The 27,625-nt window shown below is 40.6% G+C and overlaps 1 protein-coding gene across 2 annotated transcripts in view; it reads left to right on the top strand.

Annotated features, from left to right (window-relative positions):
- Positions 1–27,289, top strand: part of TMC8 (transmembrane channel like 8) — an 829,418-nt gene extending 802,129 nt beyond the window's left edge. For both annotated transcript variants that reach the window (XM_044068180.1, XM_044068179.1), the window contains one exon: positions 26,757–27,289. In XM_044068180.1, the coding sequence (XP_043924115.1) occupies positions 26,757–26,906 (150 nt within the window). In that variant the 3' untranslated portion in view covers positions 26,907–27,289. The remainder of the gene's footprint in view (positions 1–26,756) is intronic.
- The last annotated feature ends 336 nt before the right edge of the window (positions 27,290–27,625 follow it).

The raw sequence follows: 27,625 nt of genomic DNA, 5'->3' as shown, positions 1-27,625 counted from the left end.
AGTTATTAATGACAGGGTTAGAAGTAGTTGATGGTCTGGGGTTGGTGTCTGAATAGGTTGAAGGGTGGGGCTTTGGACCAGAACCTGTGAAGTTTAGCATTTTCTTGAGGCACAATCAGAATTCTCTCTCTCTCTCTCTCTCTCTCTCTCTCTGGTTGTATCAGGTATTCGTCAGTTGCTGAAGCACCTGTGGACAAAGTTGTAGTTTATGACTGAGACGAACTGTTTGCTTTGCTAACTACAAGAACATTATTATCAGCCTGGTAGATATATTGCCACGGATTTGACTCTCCATGGATAACACTTGGTCCCACACATGCATTACTAACTTGCAGAGGTGGTATGACTTAATGTTCCATATCAGTTTAGTGTTGTCACTAGCCTCCTGTAGAACTATCAGAACAAGACCATTTTTTAATATAGTATGGGCCTGGAAAATGGCAAACACTGCATTGTATTACTGTTAATGTGCATCTCCCTCCAAGCAGGGACCTAAGTCCCCTGAATCATCACAGATTCCAGATTTACAAACGTGCCATGCTAGAGGTATATGTGATCAAACCTTCTGTTAGTTGTGGTGGTATGAATGGTTTCCTCTGTGTATAGGGATCCCCAGTGACCTAGCACAGTAACTCCTTTACTAATGTTGGAATCATTACAATTCTGAATCTGGAGGATCTGATCCCATTGATTTTTAGATTAATGTTTAAGTTTTCTCTTATGAAACTTTGCATTCTGCACCATTTAAAGTGCTGGTTGACATGTAATCCAGTAATGCAAAGAATAATCTGGATACTAATTTGGAAAGCTGGACTAGGTCATTACCTGCTGAAAGAAGGATATTATGGTGTATCACATACTGCTCCTTTCATTGAGTCAGGAACACAATCAGAAATGTATATAGCACTGTATCCAGAAATGTCTTACTTTCTGCCAGAAAAAAGCTAATTTCTATTGTTTAATATCCTCTGAGAGCAGAGGAATGGACTCACCATCTACAGATCCATTCGTTTTTGACTAGACTGAATCTGAACTGGAGTGTTGCTTATATATAAAGGAAATACTGTATGTACAATAGTTTTATAGGTGGGTTTGCATCATGTGATTATTATACAATGTTATTTATATCTGAAGTTGTTCGTAATTCAACCACTCTGGTGAAGTACCACAATGCTAATTGCTCTGCTGTTTGATTTCTAATAAAGATGCTCAGCTCCATGGCTCTCAACTTCTCAGCGCAAAAAAAATCTAGACAAAGACAAAAATAATGGGAGGGCAAAGCCCCAAAAATAGGGACACATTTTAAATATTGCTTTTATAAGCTTAGAATGTCTCTAGAATAAAAGGTCTTTTGTTACCATGCATTTTCTGAAGAATATGAAGTCTGAAACTCAAATACCTGTCATTATTTAGGGAATTCAGTCCTCATTGATTTGTCACAAAAATCCAGAAAAACACAAATTGTATGAGAAGCAGACCAAAAATATGAGACAAAAATCTGGACAGCTGAGAGGTATGCTCAGCTCACTTTACCATTCTTTTGTATCTTATTTTACTTTTGCAGCCTAAGGCTTACTTTGATGTAACTCTTTAAATATGAAAATATGTGAATCTTTTGAAACTGGGTATTTCAATGGCCACATGATAGTACTGTGGACTGAAAATGCTAGTTCCCCACTTAAACAACAAAATTCTATTGCAAGGCCTGAATGTGGGTAGAAGCTAACAAGTAGAATAATCCATATTAAGATACCAAGTGACCTTTAAATAGCAGTGACAGAATGGTCTGACAGTCCACCATTTTGAAAGTTTTCACTTTTTGATGCCTGTTCATGCGGCAAACATAAAGAATAGCTTTATGATTATCAGTTTATTTCTTTGAAATCAGTAATAACTTTTAATTATTAACTAGTTGACTCTGTAACCTAATTTGAAAACACCTTTCTACCAAACATCTGCAAACATCCTTTCCCAGCTCCACAGAAATACACACTGTGGCCCATGTTGGCAAAGATGTTGGAATGGGTGGTAATGTGTCTGGTTTAGATTGGCAACCTCTATTAGAAAGGCCGCCCCTGTAAGAAAAATAGGTGCCTGACTTAATTGCAGGTCATTTGTGACCGACACTCAAATTAAAATTCCAAGATATGTAATTTGTCCAATTTGTGTTTAAAGATAAAGTCTGATATATCTTAGAAAATCAACTTTTCTCTGAGCTACAGCAATCACAAAGTTTAGCATATTTAAGTATCAGATAAGTGGGAATGGCACAGCCTCCAATGTTGAGGAAGCTGGGCTTTAAGTGTAAAACAACATATTTTGTCACTGTTGAAAAGTTAATTTGATATTTAGTAATCACATCTTGAGTGTTAATTGCTCATATACTGAACATTAGTTACAAAGCCAAGAACATTAGTAAGGATTATATTTCATATATAAAGGAAATTTCTGACTTTCAGCCAACAAGGCAGATACATTTGAGACATATGGCAATAATTACACAAAGTCTATTGCTTTATGCTTATTTTCTAAGTCACATATAGGAGAAACTGCTTCAAAGCCAAGCAGAACTCTAGCATAAATCTAGAAGGCTCTAATATTGGATAAAATATTTGGTGAACAAGATTGTGTCCAAGGATGCCTTCTTTCTAACAAACAGTCATATACATGTGTTGAACCATCTGTATAAAATATTCACTATTTATATATTAAAGAATCTTTATTTGGATAGCAGTTATCAAGAGATCCTTCATAACATTTTGTTAACTTGCTGTGAATATGAGTGCGTTTAACACCCCTACAGCAGTGCTACATGAGGTAAGTTTTTTAGCAAGTATATCATTATTTATTTATAACCAGGAAGTACTGCAATGCATGCAGTAAGTGAAGAAAACCTTTTAAATTTGCCCAATTCCCCACTGTAGTGAGATGTTGGAGTTGGTATATATACTTAGGGGGTGTGTGGGATAGAGCCCTCCACCTTGGTTGGTTATGTTCATGATGCTGGCCAACTATGTCTATTCAATGAATTATTTTTCATTGTTATGTGTTTTTGGAACGCTTTCTCTGTTTAACATTTGATTTGTGGCTGTTTGCAGTATTTTATTTATTTATTTTTTTTATACACAAACATAGATCCAGAAAATATATATTAATTCGCATTCTCTTATTCTGCCAGTGTCACAGGTTAATAGTACTAAAATTTTAAGTGCCCCTCATTGCTTGCGTGCTATGTGTACTGACACCTCAAAAGGGTAGGAACTGTAGGCTTAAAAGCCAACTATGGAAGGCTCTGTTAATATGTAACCAACAACAGTGTAGCTTCTTAATTATCTGAGAAGTGACAACAAATTTAAGTCAAAACAGCCCCCAACACTGTAACAGGTTTTGATCTTAAAATCAAGTTCAGAATCCTGTGACCTTATGACTGCAACATAAGTTAATGTATCATTCTACAGAAAAACACATCAAAACTATGGGAATAAATAACATAAAATGCTGCACTTGTCCTCTATCAGCCAGGAAACTGGACATGTCTTGTGATTTTGCCACAGAAAATCCAGAAGCTGAGCTAACAGGGCTGCTGCTTCCTGTAAAGGCTTAGATGAAAAATCTCAGCAGCTCCATCCCTGAGGACTTCCTTTTGTTTGTCTGACTGACAAGTCCAGTACAGCTAGCCTGCAGAGCTAGCATTCCATGCTGATTACAAAAGAAAATGAAAAGAACGGAGGTGATTCTATAAACCAGACATGTAAAACTAAAAGCAAAGATGGAAAAATGGTTATAACTGTGGTGGTGTGGGCTTTCTGTGGGTGAAAGTACCTGAAGCTCTCATCTGATCATTTTGGTTTTGAAACCACAAATTTAAAATGCACTCTGTCAGAAGTTGCTGTTTTAAACAATGCAGAAGATGAATCAAAGTTAATACAGGGATTTATGCATGGTCCTGAAAATGTGTTCAGGGAGCCCATGGTCTGAAAACAGCCCGGGTCCAAGATAAACTTAATCCGCCACTGGCCATATGTGTTTTCAATGAATGTGAATTTCAATGAAAGAGAAATTTACTGTTGATCATGCTAAGCCTGTTTTCAATGTGAAACTGTTCTGCAAATAGCCATCGGTGTTTGTGCAATAAAATTTGAAATTAAATTTGAAATTAAATCCAAATCTCTCTAATTATTGTAAAAGTAAAAAAGAAGATAGACTGAAACTGACAGGTTTAAACCACATTTATAGTAAATGGTGAGAGACAGCCAAGTAATAATGGGAGTCCCCAGGTCCATTACCCTGCTTAGGGTCACATTTGACCACGATCCAGCTCTGCATACTGGACGTAGTACTCACCAACATAGGAAGGCATTGTATCCTCCCCTGTGTCACATCCTCATTGGTGAGGATCTATATAACTTCAGCGAAAATTCAGTTCAGTGAACGGCATTTTCATCTCACTTACATTGAACATGCCATTCATCGAACTGTTCATGCTGAGATTGCAGTACAGTGAAGATCAGGAAATTTGCCGTTTTCTCACTGTAGTGTAATCTCGGAGTTGGTATATATAATTAGTGGGGTTTGCAGCCCCTCACAGGAGCTTATTTCGATGAATGGCATTTCCAATGAAATGCCATTCATTGAACTATCACTTCGCAGAATTGATATAGACCCACTGGTGAGATTGGGCCAGAAAGCTGTTTCCTTTGACATAAAAATCAACCTGGAAAACCCAACTAAACCTGTAAAAGTTAGGAACCATTCCAAAGCAAACTACATCCTGTTAAGGGATAGTTTGTCAAACTCCACAGCACTCCCAAACCCAGAGTATGCAGCTACTTATCCAAAAACCCTGTATAAATATGTAAATGACTGCATTGAGGCTGCCGTACCTACCAGAAGTAAGCCTAAATCTGCTCCCATAAACAAATCCCACTGAATCCCTACCTTAACAGGGTATATAACAAAAGAAAAATGTCAAGACCAAAATCAGAAAGACCAACTCGCATAGAGACAAGAGCTCTCCGACTCAACTAAATAAGAAACTAAAAGGTTTAATAAAGTCCAATAAGGCCACTTATAAGCTCTGGATAGCCTCTCAGGCTAAGAACAATCATATGGCCTTCTTCAGCTATGTCAGGAACCTTAAAGGTAACACTCAATGTGCAGAACTGATTGTAAATGGCACAACCTTCTCTGACATAGCAAATCTACTGGCTGATATGTTTAGCTGTAACTCCACGCCCATTTCTCCCCATTACCCCCTGTGAAACAGCTTCTAGTATACCCCCCCTCAACTATCAACTGAGAACAGATCCTGGTGGCGATTGCTAAGGCCAAAAATGCTTCTTCATTGGGCCCCAACAATATCCCCAGTTGCCTCCTTAATAGCCTAAAACATGACTTAGCAGGACCGCTTGGCACTGTTCCACTACAGCCTCAAAACAGGTTACATGCCAAGTGAATGGAGGGCCACAGTGGTCATCCCTCTTCATAAAGGTAGACTATAAACCGAACCTAGAAACTACAGACCCATTAGTCTGACAAGTCTAATAAAGAAAGCCATGGAACAAATTATCATGGAGTGATCAATAAGGACATTGGCAACCTACACAAACTGGACTCATTCCAGCTTGGCTTTAAGAGTAGGTCTTGCCTACTCAACCTGGTAGACATTTTCAAACTGGTCAAGACTGTAGATGATGATGAGGGGAAAATGGTGCTCACAGATGGGATTCACGAAGTTAGGATCGGTGAGACCACCTCCACCAGGATACGAGTCACCAGCAGAGTACGCCAGAGCTCCATGTTGGGCCCATTCCTGCTTGGCATCTATTTCACAGAAGTCAAGGCTAATGTCAAAGACCTCTGGATCACAAAGTTTGCAGATGACTGTAAATTGGGAGCTATCATAGATTAGCAAACAAGGCACCTGGTAATAAATACTTTAATAAAAGTATATAGGTTCTTATGACAGACCGGTTTCAGCTGATTTAGTACAGAGCCTTCATCAGTGTAAAAAATACATGCAAAAAAGAACCATTTTATAAATAATTAAATAGAACATGTGATTAATTACAAATTGTCATTTAGACCTGGCTTAAAGAGACCACCAAGCTTAATAATCCATTTTTTCTCCATGGAATTCAGTAAACCATGCCAACCTAATTTATTGTTTCTGGGTCTGTTTATTTTGTCTGTAATGGTGAAACTAAATCAAGCATTGCTGTGTATTAATGAATGTTTGTAAAGAGCATTGTTTTCTCTTTTGTTTTTTATATCACTGAGATGTTCAGATATTCTGAATTTTAAGGGTCTAGAAGTTTGACCAACATAAAATGCAGGACAATTGCACTTGGCCAAATATATTACCCAGTCCGAGGAACAATTAGCAAAAAATTTTTATATCATATACTACAGGAGTGTTCTGACTGCTGAAGTTTTTAGTTTTGAGAAGCTTGGCACAATGTGTGCAATGTCCACAGGGAAAACAGCCTATTATAGGTTCACCTGATGATGTGGTTTGTGTGGTATAAGTACTTTTAGCTTCGGAATGTTTGAAATGATTAAAGAAAGCAGATAAATTTCTGCCTTTACGAAAAGAAAACAGACATCTGTCGCCAATTATTTCACTAAGTTTTGGGTCACATGTTAATAAGTTCCAATTTTGCTGGACAGTATTGATTAATATATTGGTGTTGCGTCCATAGGTGGTTATGAGTCTAGGTGGATTGGAATTAGATTGGGTGTTATTTTTGTAACGAAGAAGACCATCCCTTTTCATATTATCCACTGTGTGTTTAGTGTGTAATAATTGACCCAATTTGTAACCACAGTCTTGAAATATAGGAACTAGATCGTCCCTAAATCGTGTATAGGTGTGTTTGTCGGAACAAATGCGCATGAACTGAGATTTAGGGATGTTTTTGCAAATATGGGGAGGGTGAAAGCTGGAGGCATGGAGGAGTGAATTGTTCTCAGGGAATTTGCAATGAATTTCTGTAGTCAACGTATGGTCAGATGCGCGGCAAACTAAAACATCCACAAAAATCATTTTATTTTTATCATAGTTGACAGAGAATTCGATTCCCCATTTATTTTCATTCATTTAATTTGTTCACAAACATCTGAAGTAGAACATGTATTGACTAAGAATGTGTTCTTTTTTAAAGGCAATTGTTATTTGCAAACCAAGGGGACAGCAGTGGGGGCTTCCGTCGCCCCTATATACGCAGATTTGTTCATGGCATATTTTGAAGAACATATCATTTACGATACCTCACATAATATCTATATTGAAGAAATGGACATCTGGTGTAGATATCTAGATGATTGCTGGTTGGTATGGAGGGCAGATTCTGAATATCTTTTGGAATTTACCACATATTTCTTGCACATCTGAAAAACAAACAGCACAAGAAACATTAGATCCAAGGACCTGAACTTTGCCTGGATCCCCGCATTATGAAATAAACTCTCTGTCCATGTGAAGCAGAATTCTTCAGTGACTCTATTCAAATGATTATTGGATGGGAACTTGCAAATTCACCCCTGGTCTGTCCCCATGTCTCTGATGGACAGAGGTCAACAGTAAGCAAATTAACCCCCAACTAACATCCCCCCATAACTCTTAGCTACCTCCTTGCTAACATCCCCCACTATGTAGGCTTCCAAGGTGCTTAGGGAAAAAACTGTGTTGGGTTGCACTACCAGGCTTATAAAGGCCCTGGGGGTCATTAGACTAGTATGAACCTATTTGTCATGCTTGACAGACCTAATTTTGTCTTTTCACTAAGTACTGTTAGATTAGCTACCATCTGACCTAACTTCTGAATATCATCCTAAATACATCATTGATAAATTTTTACGGTCTACTACAACAGTCTAATTCCAACTCCTGAGTACTGTGATGATGCACCCTCCTCTTCCACCCTCTGGTAGCATGGCTCAGCAGTCTGCTCACACTCCACTGGTGTCCAGTCTGATCACATTAGGTGGTTGAAGGCAGCCTAGCAACTGCCTTATGCTTATTGTCTGCCCACTACTTCTACTAATTGATGATACAACCTGTGAGTGACGTAAATATTTAAGAAACATGGATGCAAACCTGTTACATTAACCCACTATCGCTGAGCACCATACGTCCACAACACCACATCAGTCACAATACACCAGCAGGTCCATAATGTATGCTGAGGTTGTAAAGTATAATATGACAAAGCCTCCTAGAATATACCCTAAAAGATCTCAGCTTCTAGTACACAAAGCAGCACCTACTATTTCTCTACTCACACATACTGCAGATCAGCACAGTTTACCCAAGATTCAAAAGGAAAGCAGACCTAAGCCCATAAAGCCCACTAAACCTCCTTCCACACAAGGAAATACTTTATTCATAACTAACTCTGCAGTGAGACATACAGACTCCACAATCAACATAGTGAACAAGAACATGGAGACTGTAATCTGTTAATTAGGTGCCAGGATCCATGATGTTACAAGAATCCTAAGGGACCTTAAACTGGACTAATATGACTACAGTCTAGTGGTAGCCCATGTGGGATGAAAGACCTGAGGCACTGCACCAAGAGTGACATCAAAAGAAACATGTTATACCCAACTGTGCATGTATCAGAGGCAGGAGAGACACTGATCTTGAGTAGTAGCTTGCCTTCACCAAGAATGATACCTAGATACCAAAAGAAGATAATTGCCTTTAACAATTGACTAAGTTATTGTTATCATGCTAAGGATTACAGCGTGGATCAGCCTGGGAATACATGGTATGGACTTCCTGTTTCACTATGTGGAAAATAACGAACACTCGGTAGAAATCCACATAACCTTATCTCAGGTCACATTTAAATATGCCAGCAAGGAACTTGAGGATACTGTTAGAAAATGTAAAGGAGATTATGAGCTTAAGGTTGCTACACATACCAAATGAAACTATGAATCTTTCTTCAGTTATGTCATGAAATTAAGGAATAATGTCCAACAATGCACTGAGCTCATTTGTAATAATACCACATATTCCAATCCCATAGATATTTTAATAAACAAGCGGACAAATTTAGTGCAAACCTTACCCCTACCTACTCATGTTGCTATCTCCAGTATTTCTGAAATGTAATTCCCCCAGAAATCACCTTCAAACAAGTCTTAGAATCTCATTCACAGGCTAAAAATAATACAATTATCCCATTTGGGATTAAACCTTACATACTAGAAGTATAGCCAAGTGACTCACTGACAGAACACATACTGTCAAAGTTGGTGACTCCACCTCTACCAGTAGAACCATCACCAGTGCCATACCACAAGGATCTGTGCTGGGTTCTTTACTGTTTGGAATCTATTTCTTGGAAGTCCAAGCTAAAGTAGACAGCCTTTGACTTACCAAGTTTGTTGATGATTGCAAATTGGGTGCAATCATTGAGTCCTCCATGATGTTAATGTATTACAGGAGGGGCTATCATACACAGATGACTAGTGCCAAAGCTGCGGTGTAAAACTAAATGCAAAAAAGTGCATTATTATCCTCTTTGCAAAACAGAATTCCCTGCTAATTACAATATTGATAGTACCCCACCCGCCAGTTCAAACCCAGTGATGCAAGATCTGGGAACACGGGTAAACAGCAGTCTGAACTTGGACCACCAAATTTCCACAGTGGTAAGAAAAGTCTTCTATGCTGACATCTCATAAGTAAGGGGATGGCATCCAGGTTTAAGAATGCTATAACTCCACTGTAATTAAGCCTCATCAGACAACTAATAGAGTACAATGCTCTCTTCTGGATGCACCTCACCAGACACCTGCAACAATTGAAGAGACCACAGAGGTTTCTCACCAAGAAAATACAGGGCCTCTAAACCATGACTTATGTGGACAGGCTGAAAGCCCTGTCACTGTACTCTGTATTGTATAGGCTGCTGAGAGGTGACTTGTGCCTGGCCTACAGGGTGGTCTCTAACCTGCCCTGATGGATATGCTGCACATCCACAAATTAAATGGCACAAGAGTCACTCACTTTAGGGAACTTAACCTAACCTGTGACATTAACAGAACATGCTAAACAGATATTATCTCCCAGAGATTGCCACTACTGTGGAATAAACGTCCAATTCACGTGAAGCAGAGCTCCTCGCTGATCCTATTCAAGCACAACCTGGACAAATGGATGAGAGACCACAAATTCACCCTGGGGGTGGCTCCCATGCCCCTCATGGACAGGAGTAGTTGGTGTTTATTATAGACTCGCTCTGCGAATTACATCATCTGACCAAGAATAGTCGAGACAACTCTGGATTAACATGGCTAGGCTTGTAAGGGCTCTAGTGCTGCTAGCCTAGTGACTCCTATGAACAACCATCAACCTAACAACATACCAGGTTGCATTTTCATCAGAGCCAGGCATGCTGTATCAGAGCCTCAACTTAAGTTGGTCAGTCTCAGTCTATCCACAGGGTTTGTGCCTGTTGACTGGAGAACAGCCACTGTGACTTCTGTACACAAGGGTAACCCTTCTACAGACCTAAGTAATTATACACCCATCAGCCTAAAATGCAAAGCCATGGAATATATCATTGTGAAACTCATTTTCAGGTAAAGGTGACTTAATTGATCTAGGCCCTGATCAGATTAGTTTTATGAAGGGCCACTCTTTCAGGTGAACCTAGTAAGCATCTTTGAAAACAGAGGGTATGGACACAGGTCACTCAGTGCAAGCTACTTATCTTGACTTGGCCAAGACTTTTAACACTATCCCCTATGCTGGTATCATTAAAAAATGAGAAAAACTTAATGTAAACCCTTGTGTTATCCACTAAATTGCAAATTGGATATCGAAAAGATTCCCAAGTTTTGAAAGTTGGTGATATCCTGCCTGAACCTAAAAATGTAAGCCATAGGATACCACAGCAATCAATGCTGGGCCCTTTCCTGTTTAGCATTTATTTTGCAAGCATACAGTCCATTATCCCAGAAGTGTGGTTGACCATGTTTGTTGATTACTGTGTGATGGGCACCGTTATCCACTCATCCACTGACAATAAAGAGTTCAAGGAAAAACTGGAATATGTACATACCTGGCACACTGAAAATGGTTTCAGGTTGAATACAAAAAGGTGCAATGTAGTATTCAGAAAAATAGCAGTTCCCTTATCATATGTTATAAATAGTACTCCTTTTTAGACATGTATTGTCATAACAGACATGGGTAAATATGTGGATAACTCTTTCATTTGATTATCATATTTCCTCCTTGATCAAGAAATACATCTATCTTGTTCAGGTAATTTCCAAGGGAATATTTTCAAGATCCAAAGAAGTTGTCCTACCATTGTACTTGTCCCTTATCAGAACCATCACTGAATACAATGCCCCCATTGATATGTATAAACCCAGGCATATCACTCAACTGGAAAGGCCCCAACGATACCTAACCAATAGAATTAAAGGCCTTAAATACTTCAGCTATCCAGATATTTCAGAATTAATCTCCTTATTCTCAGTAACTTACAGGCTGCTCCTAGGTGACGTCTTTCATGCTGTGAAAGAGCAGTCATAATTTAGTTCCTGTTTCTTTGCACAGCAGTGATTCTATAAGCACCTGCAGCAGAGACCTAAATGTACAACAGCAAGTAAACAAGACTCAGTAGGTTCCTATCTCAATAAATTCCCAGCCAGTGGAGTAAGTTATCATGGCAGGTCATACAGAATATAGCTTTGAGTACTACTTTTATGGTCAAGTTGAAAATTGTATGGGTACATTTATACCAGGATATCATGTACAGCTCTTCTCAATATGGGAGGTGAGCACTATTAAGTGCTTGAAAAGGAGGCATGAACTTTTAAGTGTGTCTCCTTAAAGGCATATATGAGTAGGCATGCAATGGTCTATGCAGTCACTTGCCTGGTATTGCTCTTATGGTCCTTAGTTTCCTAATAACTATATTTCAGTGGATTCCATGAGTGTCATGATGCACAGCTGGTTTTAACCACAAACCACCAATAAGACATGGTTGGGGACTTGTGCAGGCTGTCTTTGAGTGTACTTTTCTTATCTTCTTTTGCCAACTCATTAAGCTAAAATACTTATGAGTCAGAATTCAAGTTTCCAGCCTGAATCACAGGCCACCATCTTAATGCCCCATAGGGAACACCTGCCTAATGTGCTAAGCTGATTAAGATGTGTTCTTTCTCCAACACAGACAATTCAGGAAGCAGTTGCTGAGGCACTATGAGGATCCATTTCAGGAGGAGCATCCCTGGTTTCACTTGGCTGAGATTTTGACTAAGGCTTCTGGTATCCCCAGAACTAATAAGCAGTGGAGGTATCAGTATGATGTTTTGTGAAACCATCACCCTGAAGATCATCTACACTGGGGAAACAGAGGTTTGGCAGGAACAACCCCAAATGGTACTTGGCCATTCAAAATAAAATTGCAAGCTATTTTTCAGTCATTTAGGGCAATGCTCCTAATAAAGGTTATTTCCACTGATAATTGTTGGAACTTGACAGGTGGCCAACTCTGGTTACACTCTCTGTGTTTTGCATGTTACTTGTCTATATGTCATAACACTGCTACATACTGTGGGGTAGTGCATGGCTGATGTTCTTCGTGTTTCACTGTTGCAGTCATCACATTTGGGATATCCCTGCCAGGGTAGCCCTCAGTCAGCCTGAATTCCAGAGGCTTAGTATTTCTGCATCAGTTGCTGTCGCTCCAGGACTGACATCAGGTCGTCAGTGGTATAAAAACAGGCAGCTGATGCCATTACATCAGTCTTTCTTGCTGGGGAGCCCAAAGCAGAAGCAGTTTGCACGAGTGCCGGTCGGCCGCTACCTGAGTTTTCATTTCCGAATTGAAGTTGAAGCCTTCCAAAGCTAATTACCCCATTGGGGACCCTTTTTTCTTGCTCTAACCGATGTCAGAAAAAGTTAACAATTGTCTCGTCTGTGGAAAGCAAATACCACACCAAAACTTTCTTTTTTACTGCGTCACTTATTCAGGTCCAGACCACGACGTTCCCTGCTGTCACTTCTGTGCTTTGTTCAATGCCAGAACTATACATCATCAGGCCCTTATTGTAGCTAGATATTTTCACTCTCATTCCTCAGATTTTGATATGACTTCAGTAAGCCATCCAACAACTGATCTTCTGAAAAAAATGTAAGGATAAAGACAGAGACAGATCGCACAGGTCCAAAACTGCTGACGATGCTTCCGTTAAGCTAGTCGTCAGTTCTCCGGTCCTCAGTGAGGCACTTTCACAGCCCCTGATGCCCACTTTTGTGAATTTTCAGGTCACTACTGAGATCCTTTTGGAGTCTGATATGCTGTGAGACTCTTCTTTGAGAAAGGATCCTGCGGATGTCTCTACCTTGGATGGGTCCGGAGCCACTGAGCAGGCATCTGCTTCCGAGGAAGTACTTCACACTACCGATACTCGACACAGACCAATGACTTCTTTTGCATCTACAGTTCTTTAGAAAACTACAGAGTTTCTAAAGGGCCAGGATATGCACCACACCCAAAAAAACGATGACCCAAGCTCAGGCGCTCACTTCCTTGCCTCAGTCTCAAATGCTTAAAATGGTGGAAGATCCAAAAGAAAAAGAGACTTATCCCCAGTAGTTTTATCTGAACAGGAGTCTGATGACTGATGCATCTGAATATGAAGATATGCAACACCTCTCTGCTTATGAGGATTCTGATGCATAGGAATCCATCCCTTCAGCCTCTCTACCCGAGGACATTTCCTTTGGGGAAACCCTACATACTTTAAGGGAGCATTTCCAATGGGAATGTCAGGACTATCCTCAGTCAAAAAAGAGACTCAGGGAATTCTTAGATCTTCCACAGTACAGACCTCTGGCCATTCCTCCTGTCCTGGATGTTGTGGATGATGTTTTTATGGAAACAAGTCTGACCCCTGACACCCTCCCTCCTGCTGCCAGGAAACCTGACAGGTACTATAGAGTGGATAAGACAAACCCCTTCGCAAGTACGGCAGGTGCAGCCAGAACAATCTAAATGCAAAGAGGCTAGCAAAAAAGTGTTATGGCATTAGATATTATTTTATTATCATAACATCATACCGGTTTTGGCACACTTGTCTTCTTCCACTGAAGAAGGCAAGTGTGCCAAAACCAGTTTGATGTTATGATAATAAAATAATATCTAATGCCATAACACTTTGGTGCTGGCCTCTTTGTTTACAGGTACTATAGAGTCCCTGACTCTCACAAATTTCTTTTCAAAAGTCCTACTGCTGACCCCGAGGTCATCTCTTAAGGACCTAAAGGAATCAAAGTAACTTCAGCTAAGAACCCCACCCCCTCAGACAGGGATTCCTGAGCACTAGACAGATGGGGTAAAAAAGTATACACCTCTGCTACTCTTGCTATTAGAGCATTAAATTGTCATTTCCATATGCTGAAATATCAGCAACATACCATGGAACTCCTTAAACAAAAAATATATTCTTTCTCTGCTTGTGCAGAAAATAAAGAGTTACAAGAGTTAATGCATTCTGCAAGTCAAGTAACTAAGCACACCTTACAATGTGGTTTTGACGCCCTAGAAGCATCTTGCAGGGCAGCAGTCACTGGTTCTGTACTTAGAAGGCATGCTTGGCTTAAGGAACAGACCTTGCCAGACCATGTCAAATCCAAATTATTGGACGCACCCTTGCACAAAGACAACATATTTGGCACCAAGGCAGAAGAGGTCTTAAAAAAGATGGAAGAAAAACATAAATCTATGCAGACAGTTAAAGACTTTTTACAAGTCCAGCCATCAGGGTTCAGTAGGCTGGCCACCTACTTATGGTAAGAGCTCACAATGACTTTACACTTCCACCGCCTCCCTCTACCCACCTGCACTTACCCCTAGGAGGAAAACTCTCCTTCCATGCAGGCAACTGGGCCACCATCACCAATGACTGCTGGGTCCTCAACATAGTGTCCCAGGGATACAAAATTTTATTCCACACTCTGCCAATCCCAAAAGGGTTCCCAGACCTTCCCCCAAACCAGTGGGCAGAGGCCAAAAAGCAAGTCCTTTCCCTCCTCTCTATGAGGGCAATAGAGCATGTTCCTGCAGAACATATAGGCCAAGGTTTCTACTCCAGACTCTTCCTGGTACCCAAGAAAAAGGGCACATGGCGCCTCATCCTTGATCTATCCATTCTAAACACCTTTCTGGTGATACCAAAATTCAAAATGCTCACCCGCCAGCAGCTTCTTCCTATGCTTTCCAAGGATGCTTGTTTAGCCACCCTAGACTTAAAAGAGGCCTACCTACACATCCCAGTCAGGGAATCATGCAGGAAATACCTATATTTCGGAGCAGGATCATTGCACTTTCAGTTCTCTGCACTTCCATTTGGCTTATCCACTGCTCCCAGAGTTTTCACAAAATGTCTGGCTGCCACCATTTCTTTTTGCAGACAAAGAAATCTTCAAATTTACACATACTTGGATGACTGCCTGATTCAGGCAGACAGTCAGGAGAAGCTGCTAAAGCACCTGACCTTTGTAAAGGACCTACTGACCTCCCTGGGGTATACTGTCAATGAAAAGAAGTCCAAAATTAGTACCCACACAAAAAATTGTATTCCTGGGAGCAAGCCTGGACACAGCATCCCAGATGGTATTCCTTACACCAGAAAAACAAACTGCTTGACATTAACTTCTCTCAACTAGTCACCAGAACCCAGTTATCCACAAGGAAAACCCTGCAAACTCTAGGGTTCATGGCTTCTTGCATTCTACTCATTCCATATGCCAGACTGCATTTGAGGAAACTACAATGGTACCTAAAAATCATTTGGTGTCAGCACTCTGAAGACCAGGAAAGTCTTATACCAAATGATACCTTGTCTAAGGAAAGATTTCCTTTGGTAGGCAGCAGCATCTTACCACAACAAGGGATTTCCCTTCTCTCAACCCCATGCCACCCAGACCCTCACCACAGAAGCATCAGACTATGCCTGTGGTGCACACCTGGACAGCAGGTGCATAGAGGGCCAATGGAGCCCAAATCAAATACATCTGCACATCAACCAAAAAGAGATGTTAGCTGTTCAGCACACCCTGACAGCTTTCAGACCCCTACTCTCCCCAGTGCCTCTACTGATCAAAACAGACAACACCATGGTGATGTGGTACATCAACAAGCAGGGAGGGACTCACTCTTATCCCCTGTGCAAGCTCATCATGACCCTTTGGCACACGGCCTCAGCCATGCAACTACACCTGTTAGCACAATTCCTGCCAAGCTCTCTAAACTCTCTGGCAGACAACTTAAGCAGAAACCTGCTAGACCCACATAACTGGCAGCTAGACCAAAGAACCTTCACCCTTATAACCCAGAAATGGGGCACTCCGAAGGTAGACCTCTTTGCCTCCCACTCCAATCATCAGCTCAGCAAATTCTGCACCAGGGAACCTCACAGCAAGGCCTGGAAAGTGGATGCTCTATCCTTCCAGTGGGTAAATCTCTCGATCTATGCTTTTCCCCCTCTACCACTGATTTCAAGGGTACTGCTCAAAATAAGGGAGGAAATACCGAGGACAATCCCGATTGCCCCAGACTGGCCATGCCAGGGCTGGTACCCACTGCTGCACAGCCTGTCACCCCTGCCACCATGGCACATACCTCAGATCCCACGACTCCTGACCCAGACGAATGGAGAATTCATGCATCCCCAATTGCAGACCCTCAGTCTGGCAGCCTGGCTTATTCCCTGATCTCTCCTCAAGCTGCTAGTCTAAGCAAACAAGTTCTAGATGTTATACATGAGGCCAGATGCCCCAGCACTAGAAAGCCTTATGCTGACAAGTGGAAAAGGTTTTGCACCTGGTTCCAGGCTAAGGGAGCCGGAAAGGTACAGCCCTCCCTAGCTCTCATCCTGGATTACCTGGCAGACCTATTACACAAGGGTCTATCCTTTTCTTCTATTAAAATTTATGCCTCTGCCATCTCTGCTCATTTCAGCACAGAGCCACCTCTTTTCTCGCACCCTATCCTCAAACAGTTCCTAAGAGGGGCTAACAACTTGAGGTCACCCAGAAGAGCTCCTACCCTAGCTTGGGACCTAAACTTTGTGTTGGAAAAGCTTACCCTGCCCCCCTTTGAATCTGCAGCTTCAGCAGACTTAAAATTTCTCTCTTGGAAGACAGCCTTGCTTCTGGCCATCACTTCAGCTAGAAAAGTATCAGAGCTACAACCACTTATGGCTGTAGAGGCATTCATCATTTTCCATGCTGACAGGGTCTCCCTCAGGCCTAACCCATCCTTCATGCCAAAAGTGGTGTCTAGTGTGGCTCTCAACCAATCTATTCATTTTCCCACCTTTTTCCCTAACCCACAAAACAAGGGGGAAAGGATTCTGCACTCTCTGGATGTGCACAGACAGCTCAGATTCTACCTAGACAAGACTAAATATTTTAGAAAAACTGATCAATTGCTAGTCAACTTCACTGCAGGAGCAGAGGGCAAGGCCATATCCAAACAAACAATTTCCAAATGGGTAGCACACTGCATCCATTTCTGCTACAAACAGCATGGAAAACCTCCCCCCAAGGGGGTCAGGACACATTCCACCAGAGCAACCTCCACCTCTGCAGATTTCCTCAGAGGGGTCCCCATCAGGGACATCCTGGAGGCTGCAATATGGACATCTGCTCATACCTTCTCCAAGCATTACCACTTGCCTCTCTTCTCCAAATCCAAGGCAGGCATTGCCACTGCAATCTTGCAGGGCATCCTAGCCTGCCCCCAGTCTTCTTGAATGTTTCCACCCTTTTCTTCAGCTTTGGGAATCAACCCAAATGTGATGACTGCAACAGTGTAATATGAAGAACATAGTACAGTTGTATACACTTACCATAAATGTAGATGTTCAAGTGTATTCACTGTTGCAGTCCTGGTTACCCTCCCTCCATCCCCCTTCTTTTCTCTCTCTCTCTCTCTCTCTCCTTACAAGGAATGTTTGGTATTTACTTTCTGCTGGTGGTGTTCTTCCGCCATAACCTACCTCCCTATTGAGGTCTCCTGACAGTTAGGGCAAGAAAAATTGATGTAATGGTGTTGGATGCCTGTTTTTATACCAGTGATGACCCGACGTCAGTCCTGGAGTGACAGCAACTGACGCAGAAATACCAACCCTCTGCTATTCGGGCCGACTGAGGGCTACCCTGGCAGGGATAACCCAAATTTGATGACTGCAACAGTGAATACACTCGAACATCTGCATTTATGGTAAGTGTACACAACTGTACTTTCTGTTGTGGGGCTGTGAATACCATGTCATGCTTGTACTATCTTGCACATTCATGTGGGGTTGTGGTTAGATACAAGGCTGTGTGGACATCTCTAGACTTCTGCTATCATGCACATACATGTGGAACATAAATTTTCACTGCTGCTGTCTGTATCTCTTCTACATCTGTTTATGAACACTGTTCTGTTTTTCATTACAAGCAGAGTAAGAAGCCAACCACACGGCAACACAGTGGGTTAGATTGTATATCTGACTTATACTATATTAATTGTAGCATTTATGTACCCTTATCCTGTTGAACCACGGCCCACTCCTTCTGGGCTGTCCACTCTTCATTACATTTGTCCACCATCTGTTTGTCTCTGTCCAGTAATGGCTTCTTGCCCTCAAATGTTGAAATTCTCACCTGTTTGTCTTAACTGTTGTTTTTTTGGGTACCTCCTGTTGCCTACCCTTCCCCACCTTTTCTTCTCCTCTTTTTCTAGCAGTGTTACGATCATCTTTCTCTTTCCTTATCTACAAAATGGGATACTTATGTACACAAAAGTATGCCCTGCCTTCCCAAATCTCTCCTGCTTTTCCTTTATGCTTCCCTTATATGTATCTCTGTTATATTCCCCAGTTCTCTGATGCCCTTTCCTCCCCTTTTGTGGAACCAGTAAATGCCCAGGTGACAGGACACTAGGCAGTATGTGTTTACACTATTCTGCAAATTATCATTCTGTGCTGCACGCTAACAGCCTGCTCCAGCATGTGCTGACTCACAGTGCCAGCTGACACCTTATCTCATGAGGATTGGGTATCTGGCACTCGTCTGCTACATTGCTCTACAATATAGTTCTTGCTTTGCTCCACTGTGGTTGTCTTATAACCATTTAGCATTGGTGTGATTTCCACATCAAAGGACATCTAACCGCTCAGATATGTAGCCTGTCAGTGTCTGGATATCACTGCAATCTATAACCACTTTGTGGTGTAAGCATTGCTCTAGCACATAATGCATTTCTTTGAATCCTATGCATTATCATAATATTTGGGATTTCTTGGTCTTAATGAAGGTGAGCAGATCAAAGTTCACCTTGCTGACATTATCCCACCATCCTATCTGACCACAGCCAAAAGGAAACTATGAAGCACTATTAAAGTGTTTTGTCCCCAATAGAGTGAAGACTGCCAGCACACTCCTGATCTCTATGTATACCATCCCTGAGGTCTCACCAGGTCAGAGAAAAGAGATTTAAGTTATTTCCCTTTTCTCCAATTTGGTGTAATATTGGAGGTAATATATTTACAGATCTTGGCCATGGGAGGAAGGGGGCAGAATCCTGACATTGAGGGTGCAGAGAATTACCATTGAGTTCTATCTACATTACTAAATGTACTGTGACACTGTACAGGTTGGCAGTAATACTTCTGTACACCAGGTGGATACATTTAAGAAGCAGATCCTGTTATTCCCACTACCGGGTCAGTGTAATGCAGGCTGCAAGAAGACACCAACTTTTGAAAATTCAGCCTCAGAATTGCAAGACTTAAATAATTCCATGACTTTAAAAAAAAACTAAAGAAAAAGTAAACTACAACATATACAATAAATAAAAATTAAACCTGCGCAAATCCAGAGGTAAATTTATTTCACCTTGCACCACACATTTCAAAAACTCATGTCCCAGTCTCTTCCACATTCTCATATGCTATCCCTGGCTGCAATAATATACACCATCAAATGCTAGAAAAATCTGTTGGCAAAGATACACAATTTTTAAATGTTTGCCATCCATATTATTATATTTGCAAACTTAAGTCATAAGACTCTTTACACATTCATAATAATGTATAATTCCTGTTTCTGATGTAGTGTGTATATATGTAATGCACAAGTAGGCATGTCTTTTTTTTACACTGAGTAGAATACAAATAGAAGTTGTAGTTCTACAGTTAGGGAAGAAAAATGTTTGACAGCCCCTGTAAAGATATTATACTGACTGAAAAATGCAGCCTGTTTTCTAAGATACTTGCAATCCTAAGTGTGGAAATGTTAAATAGGTTGGTATGTTCATAGGTTGTTACTAGGCTAATGACCAGTAGGGCCCTTAGAAGCCTAGTTTCGCACCCCAAACCATTTACCTCCCAAGTATCATATGGGGTAGGAGTTAATTAGGATATTACTTTACTTATTGACTGCCTCTGACAATGAGGGACATGGGGGCCAGACTGGGGGGGTCAATTTACGATTTCCCATTCAATTGTCAAGGTTTTAATTAAATAGGGTCCAGGATGAATTCTGTTTTACATGGATGGGGAACTTATTCAGTAGTGTGGAAATCCTTTAGGACACATATCTGTCTCTCCAGCACATTCTGTTTCTGTCACAAGTGAAGTTCAGATACCTGGATCTAGTGTGTATACTGCAGTTTGTTTTATGCATTTCCCATAGATCCATCAGGGCTGAGTCTAAGCCAGGCAAAGATCCCCTCTCAGCAGCCTGTAGGAGAGATCTAGTGTGTATACTGCTGTTTGTTTTATGCATTTCCCATAGATCCATCAGGGCTGAGTCTGAGGAACCCTCTAAGCCAGGCATAGATCCCTTCTCAGTAGCCTGTAGGAGATTGAATACAGAGACAAATTCTTTAGGCTATCAGTGTAAAGCAGGGTGAGCAGGGTATTCATGTCCTAAATTCTGCTGGTGAGAAACCTTTGTGGGTGTTCTAGCTCTTGCAAGTGTCTGGTTAGATACATTGCAAAGGGGGCATTGTGTTCAATGACAGGTCTGATAAGGGCCAAGTAGAGTAGTATTATAACTTCCTTGAACCTGGATGTCATAACCCTACCTATACGTTGAGCAACATAGAATGATTTTCTTATTGTTTTAGTTATGTGTAGTCTAAAGTCCAGGTTGCTGTCTCCATATGTTCCCAGATCCCTTACTACTGGGTCAATTCTTAGAGGTGTTTTATAGATGGAATAATTAACTTCCATCAACAGCTTCCAAAACAGCAGTATAATACATTTTTTGGCATTGAGGTATAGACCATTGCTTTGGCGCCAGTCATTTGTCTGTGTTAAACTCACTTGCAAGATGTTTGTGTCTTGGAGTCAATATATAATAGCTCCCAATTTACAATCATTTGTGAACGTGGTGAACCAGATGCCTTTAACATTAGCCTTGACTTCTGAGACGTGAACGCCATACAACACTTCATCCAGAATGGAACAAAGGGTACTCCACTGATGACCGGTCTCTTGGTGGAGGTGGTCTTACCAATCCTAACTTTTCTGGTCCTGTCAGCTATCCGATGAATTATGTAACAGTTTATGGCTACCTCAGAGAGCTTGCCAACAACGCCTGAGTGGGATACTGTATCAATGCCTTAGCCAATTCAAGATACACAGTATGCACTATTTTACCCACCTCCATTACCTAGGTGACCCTCTCAAATAAATCTGCTAGGTTAAATAAGCATGCTTGTCCCTTAACAAAGCCAAACTGGGATGGTTCCAGTGTCTGTAGGTTGCCAATGTCCTTGTTTATCATTTCCATGATAATTCATTCCATGGCTTTGCATATTAGGCTTGTCAGACTTATCGGTCTGTAGTTCCCTGGGTGGGTTGCTGGTCCACCCTTGTGGACAGGAATGACTGTTGTGGTCCTCCATTCACTTGGAATGTAGCCTATTTCAAGGCTGTAGTTGAACAGTGCTTCAAGTAGCCCTGATAGGTCATGTTTTAGACTGTTCAGGAGGCAACTGGGGATGTTGTTGGGACCCATGGAGACAGTTTTCTTGGCTTTAGCAAGTGCTGCCAGCACCCTGTCCCTGCTGATAGCTGGGGGGAGTATGTTGGAGGGGATTTCACCTGGTGGAGCTGGGTGGAGGGGTGAAGTTTGAGCTGAATTTATCAGCCAGTAGAGTTACTATGTCACCCTGTTAGTGTAGGTGGTACTGTTCACCACCAGTTCAGCAGGTTGTTGTGTGCTACGTCTAGGTTCCAGACATAGCTGAAGAAGGCCTTCTGATTGTCCTTATCCTACATGGCTATCCTGACCTCATAGCTGGTCTTGTTGCACACAGTTAGACCTCTTAGTTTCTTGTTTAGTTGTATAAGAGAGCACTTGTCTTTAAGGGAGTTGATTTTCCTGATTTTGGCCATGAGTTTTCTTCTTTTATTATATACCATGCTTAGGTGAGGATTTCACCAAGGTTTTTTTTTTTTTAGTTTTTGGTTTGGTATTATTTCTGGTAGATACAGCAGCCTCTCTGCAGCCATTCACATGTTTGGACAGTGACACTGAATAATTTTGCATAAGTAGCTGTGGTCTTAGGGTTGGGGAGAGCCTTGAATTTTGACAGAGTGTCACTTAATAGGATGTAGTTTGCCCTTGAATAGATCCTAACTGTTACTGGTTTAGTTGGATTTTCTGGATTGATTTTTACTTCAAATGAGACAGCTTTGTGATCCAACCTCACTAGTGAGGACATGATATGGGGATGAGGCAGGGGGGTTGCAATGCTCTCCCATGTTGGTGGAGTACCAGATGTAGAATGTTTGATTCTCTGGTTGTATCATGCACTGTGTGGTCCAGGGTGTTTGTGTTAATAAAGTCCAGGAAGCATTGTGCCTATGAGTTTGAGGCAGTGTACATTTCTCAGTCTATAGAGCAGTAGTTAGATAGGGTATTTGGTTGGAGGGTGAGTGTCTGTAGCAGGTTTAGGTAAGAGTCGTGAGGATCTAGAGGCATAGATGGTGACATGTAGCTAGCCATGGTATGGCGAGGGACCTTACCTATGATGACTTGCATGTGGATGAGGTGCATGGGCCATCCTATTTAACCATCCTGGAGTTATGTTTGATACAAACATAGATTAAAAACATAGATAAAAACACCTCCACCTTTGGCTCCAGTCTGTGCTGTTGTTGGTCTAAATGCGTGGAAGACACTGTAGCCTTGCAATTCTGGAGTACTTTCTATGGCTTTAAACCAAGTCTCAGTCACAGTACATACATCTACATTCTTCTGAGTGAGGAGGACTTGAAGGGTGTGGAGATTTTGCTTAGGCTCTGAGCATTGAGCAGTAACACCTAAAGGTTGTTTGCTTTTCACTATGTTTATAGTTTTGCCTTTTTGGTATTGCCTAAAAAGGCTCTAAGAGGTGAATAAACTTTTAACCAATATCTGAAAGCTTGTGTGTGGGGGGCAGGCACCCCTCATTCTTGACAAAGAAATGTTGTATTTTGACCATGTTCTCCCATGCTGATAGATACTGGATCTCTCCAAAGTGACATCAGAAAGTAAGCCAATTATTAAAATCAATAATTTTATGTTCATACTGTGACATCATCCTTGGAGGAGGTAAAATGCTGCTCAATGCAAGGCTAATACCTATCTGTGACACATATTCAGAGTTCATTATGTATTTAGTCCAGTGAGGTATGTCTCAGGTCATTTACACCCACATGGACTATGATAGAGTCATACTGGTACCTGGGGTTTAGTAACTTGAGTGCATGTATGATACTACCAATCCTGGCTTCAATGAACCTTTGTCTGCTCCTTGTTCAAACTGGTTAGTGGGACATCTGTGTGTCGCACAATAGATTCCTCAATGACAAGAGTATTTGGTAAAGTGTGTGCTTACCTTATTGGCTTTACACTTGGGGGAACATTAGGTGTAGGCTTATGTGAGAAGTTTGTTGTTGCTTTTGGTGTGTGCTTTAGTGATTGCTAAGGAGCAGTGTTGCCATTAGGTGGCTTTGAAGGCCTTTGAGATTTACAAAGCTTTCTTTTAGGTACCTTAGCATAAGGTAGTCTGTCTGTCCGTGTAGTAAACAGTATGTGTGAGGGATGTAGTGTGGGTATTCCTGACAACCTCATTTGCATGTGAGATTTTTGCCCCCAAGAAAGTTCTGTATTTACATCTCTCGCATACTGTGTAATTTTCTTTAATGATTAACTGGTTGTCTGAGAACTGCAGTCAATTGTTACATTGACTCAGAATGTCCAAATCTACCAAGCTGGCTATAGAGACATTTGGAAATTGCATATCCATGCTGTCTGGTCCTGTAATAGGGTTGTATGTTTAGGATTAAGGATGGGGTCATATAGACATTTTTAAATTGCATATCTATGTTGTCTGGTCCTGTAATAGGGTTGTCTGTTTCAGATTAAGGATTGGGTTTTAACAGGAGTCTTCTAGGATAGTTTCTAAGGTTAAAGACAGGATGTTATATAATACTAGGATATTTGATGCACAAGCTAGCTGCAATAAACTAATTTCTGCACAATGCCACACTATTTAACATATTTCGGATCTAATCCTAACTTTATAGGCAAATTTTACTGTCTAGGAGTTTGCTACTATACAGTGCACTACTAAAAGCCATGGCCCAGTGAACAGTTCCGTACAAAGAAAAAAGCTTGAAAACTGACTCCTATGCCTTGTTGCCAATAAATAACCACAATTCGAGCTTCCTGCAGTGCTTCCAACTAAGAGAGACCAGGTAAACACCTCCTGCCACAAGATGTCTACTCCTGGAATTTCTTAATGTAAAAGCACAGCAAAATTAGTTCTCAGGTGCAGAGTAAACAACAAACAGCTACCAAATAACTATGTCCCAGGCTAATTCACACTTATGCGAGGCACAGACTAGAAAAGCCAAGAAACAGCGGAATAACTATTTTTGCCACAAAATTAAATAAATGGTTTAAAATGCTCAAAAAACAGTAATGGTCACTGTATAAAGCAAGTACAATGGACTTAACTTGTATTTTATTGCCTTTGGATCTGTATAAGTTCTTGTCTTGTGTTAGCCATGACCCTTCTCAAGGCACATAAAGTGCTTTGCTATTTTCTGTAGTTTGCATTATGTCTGCATTTAAGGGAACATGCCTCCAAATAAATAAATTAATGAATTCATGATATAGGATTCAGAAATGACTAAGCATAACCCCCTGAGGCTTAGACATGAACATTAGTATGGAGATAATTATGTTTTTTTCACTTTGAAGCAAATGCAAGCAAAGTAAATCCATATATTTTCAATAACATGGAATCTGATAATATAAGGAAAGGAGCCATGGCTTTATATTCAAAATATACTGATACAGAGAATAAACCACATAGCCCTTCCCTGTACACAAATATTAGGTATGCAAAATGCAGCTTTGTGTTACTTAGTAGCTAACAGAAGAGCCACATCAGAAAAGTATTCACAACTTTACATCATTCATGTTAGATGTATGATGCAACATATGAAAAAAATTATTACGTTAGAAGTTAACATCCTAATGTTGGGAAGATGGCTACCTATTTGCATTCTACCCCATTTGTTCCAACATCTTCTCAGCTAAATCACTGGAAACAGCTATGCCAACTTTTACCAAATTGTGATTCTTTGCTGAGATGCTGGTTCATTAGGAATCTAATAAAATAAATCAGAACTTTATTCTGGAACCAGGATCACCCTTTGTCAGGTTCTCTTATTATAATCTTTAAGGCATGGCAGTAAGATTGGTAAAAAATCCATTCACCACTACAAACAATTCTGGGACATTAGAGCACACACCTGAGATCTTCAGTACTTAACATCTAAAGGAAGACGTTAGACAAAATTACAAGATTAGCATCTATATGTCATTTTCAGACATTATGTTTATATAGACAGTTGCTGTTGAAGAATGTGCCTCCATTTTGTAAGTGTTCAATGTATTTGATGATACATGTATTAATGGCCATCATACACTTCTGTGTACGTCAGAACCTGAACCTCCAAGCAAGGTTTCAGAAGGTGCCAATGCTACCTGACATACCATGAGAAGATTTATTTATTTATAAGCACGGAATATCTCACAACATGGCTGTTGGAACTGGAACTTAGTCTTCTCGTTTGCCATCCTATGAACCAATCCCCACTGCCTGGGATGATGGGAATCAAATCAAAAACTATTCATCAAGAGTCCTTTGTTTCAATATGAGACACAACACTGCTAATGTGCAAGGATTGGAATCTTGGTTCTTCTATTCACACATGTCCCCTCCCGGACAGACAGACAGACACACACGTACATGCACATACACACTAGAATCATAATGAAACACATTGTTGACTGTGCTTGTAGAAACCTGTAACCCATAAAACAAACTAGATCATGTGACATACTGATGTTGCACAAGCTTAACATCTGCTAAGGAAAATTCTGGAATAGTTGGGCATAACAAGTACTGGCTTTATAGCTAAAAATTTGCTAAAATCAGCTGCAATGCATGATGTAAAAAATACTTTAAATTGTTTTTGAACATAAAGTGTAAATCAGCCATCTGCTCCATACCATACACAGAAATGTTTGTTATGCTGACTGTTCCCGTCTAAGAAGTCTATAGTATTTAATACATTATGCTGTATCATATTCCTAGTTAACATGATTATAGTTTATCCCTTTACTACTAATACTTTGTTTTTTTTTTTCACAGCAAAGCCATGACAAACTGTATCTGGTAAGGTATTACAGCAGCATTGTTCGTCAGCAGAAAATGCGGCATAGTATACGAGACAAAACACTGTCATTCCCTAGTCTGTCAGGTCCTGTTCAGAAGAAAGTGGTTTTCAGTGAGACAGAATGAAAATCTGAAGATGTTCTTCTAGGAGATAACACATTTCATGGGAACAGTCTGGTGGTACAGAAGGAAGGGTTGCCTATGTCCCTTCTTGTTTTTTCTTTTCACTAGTCCTGGTTAGGTTTCTCTTTTCCTGTATTTTCCTTTGTTTCTGGGTTACTAAGTTACAAATATTTGTAAGGATATAACCCACACCTCGTATTTTTGGCCATGTGCATGCCATCTATTGATTTCTAGCTATGAATATGTTAACATACCTTTTTTTAATTAGTAGATTTTTTGATATACTGTTTATTTACATTTTTCTCAGATCTATGTATACATGAATATGTGTATAATACTTTTACTCTATGTTAATCTTGTAAATATGATACCTTCTCTCTGTGTTATATGTAAGCTTGTTTATGTATATGTCAACATTTCTTCTGTTTTATGTGGAGCTTTTCTCCCCAGGGTTCTGCTGAAAAAGGACTTGTGTCCAACTGGACTTGCCCGGTAAACAAATGTAAAATAAATAAATAAATAAAATACAAATAAAATTCCTTAAAATTAACAGCAGGAATAAAGTGCTTTACTGCACAAGTACTTCATTACAGATCACCACAGGACCAAGAAGGAGTAGGTGCCTAACTGGAAGCAATCTCTGCTTAGCCTGAACAAGCAAATAAGAGCACTAGTGAAATCCTCCAAAGCAAACTTCAAGTCCAAACTGGCCACATCTACTA

Source organism: Protopterus annectens, chromosome 4.part0, assembly GCF_019279795.1.
Source record: "Protopterus annectens isolate FY-2018-M chromosome 4.part0, PAN1.0, whole genome shotgun sequence".
Lineage (NCBI taxonomy): Eukaryota > Metazoa > Chordata > Ceratodontiformes > Protopteridae > Protopterus > Protopterus annectens.
Note: the sequence above shows the minus strand (reverse complement) of the source record. Positions and strands in the feature narration are given on the sequence as shown.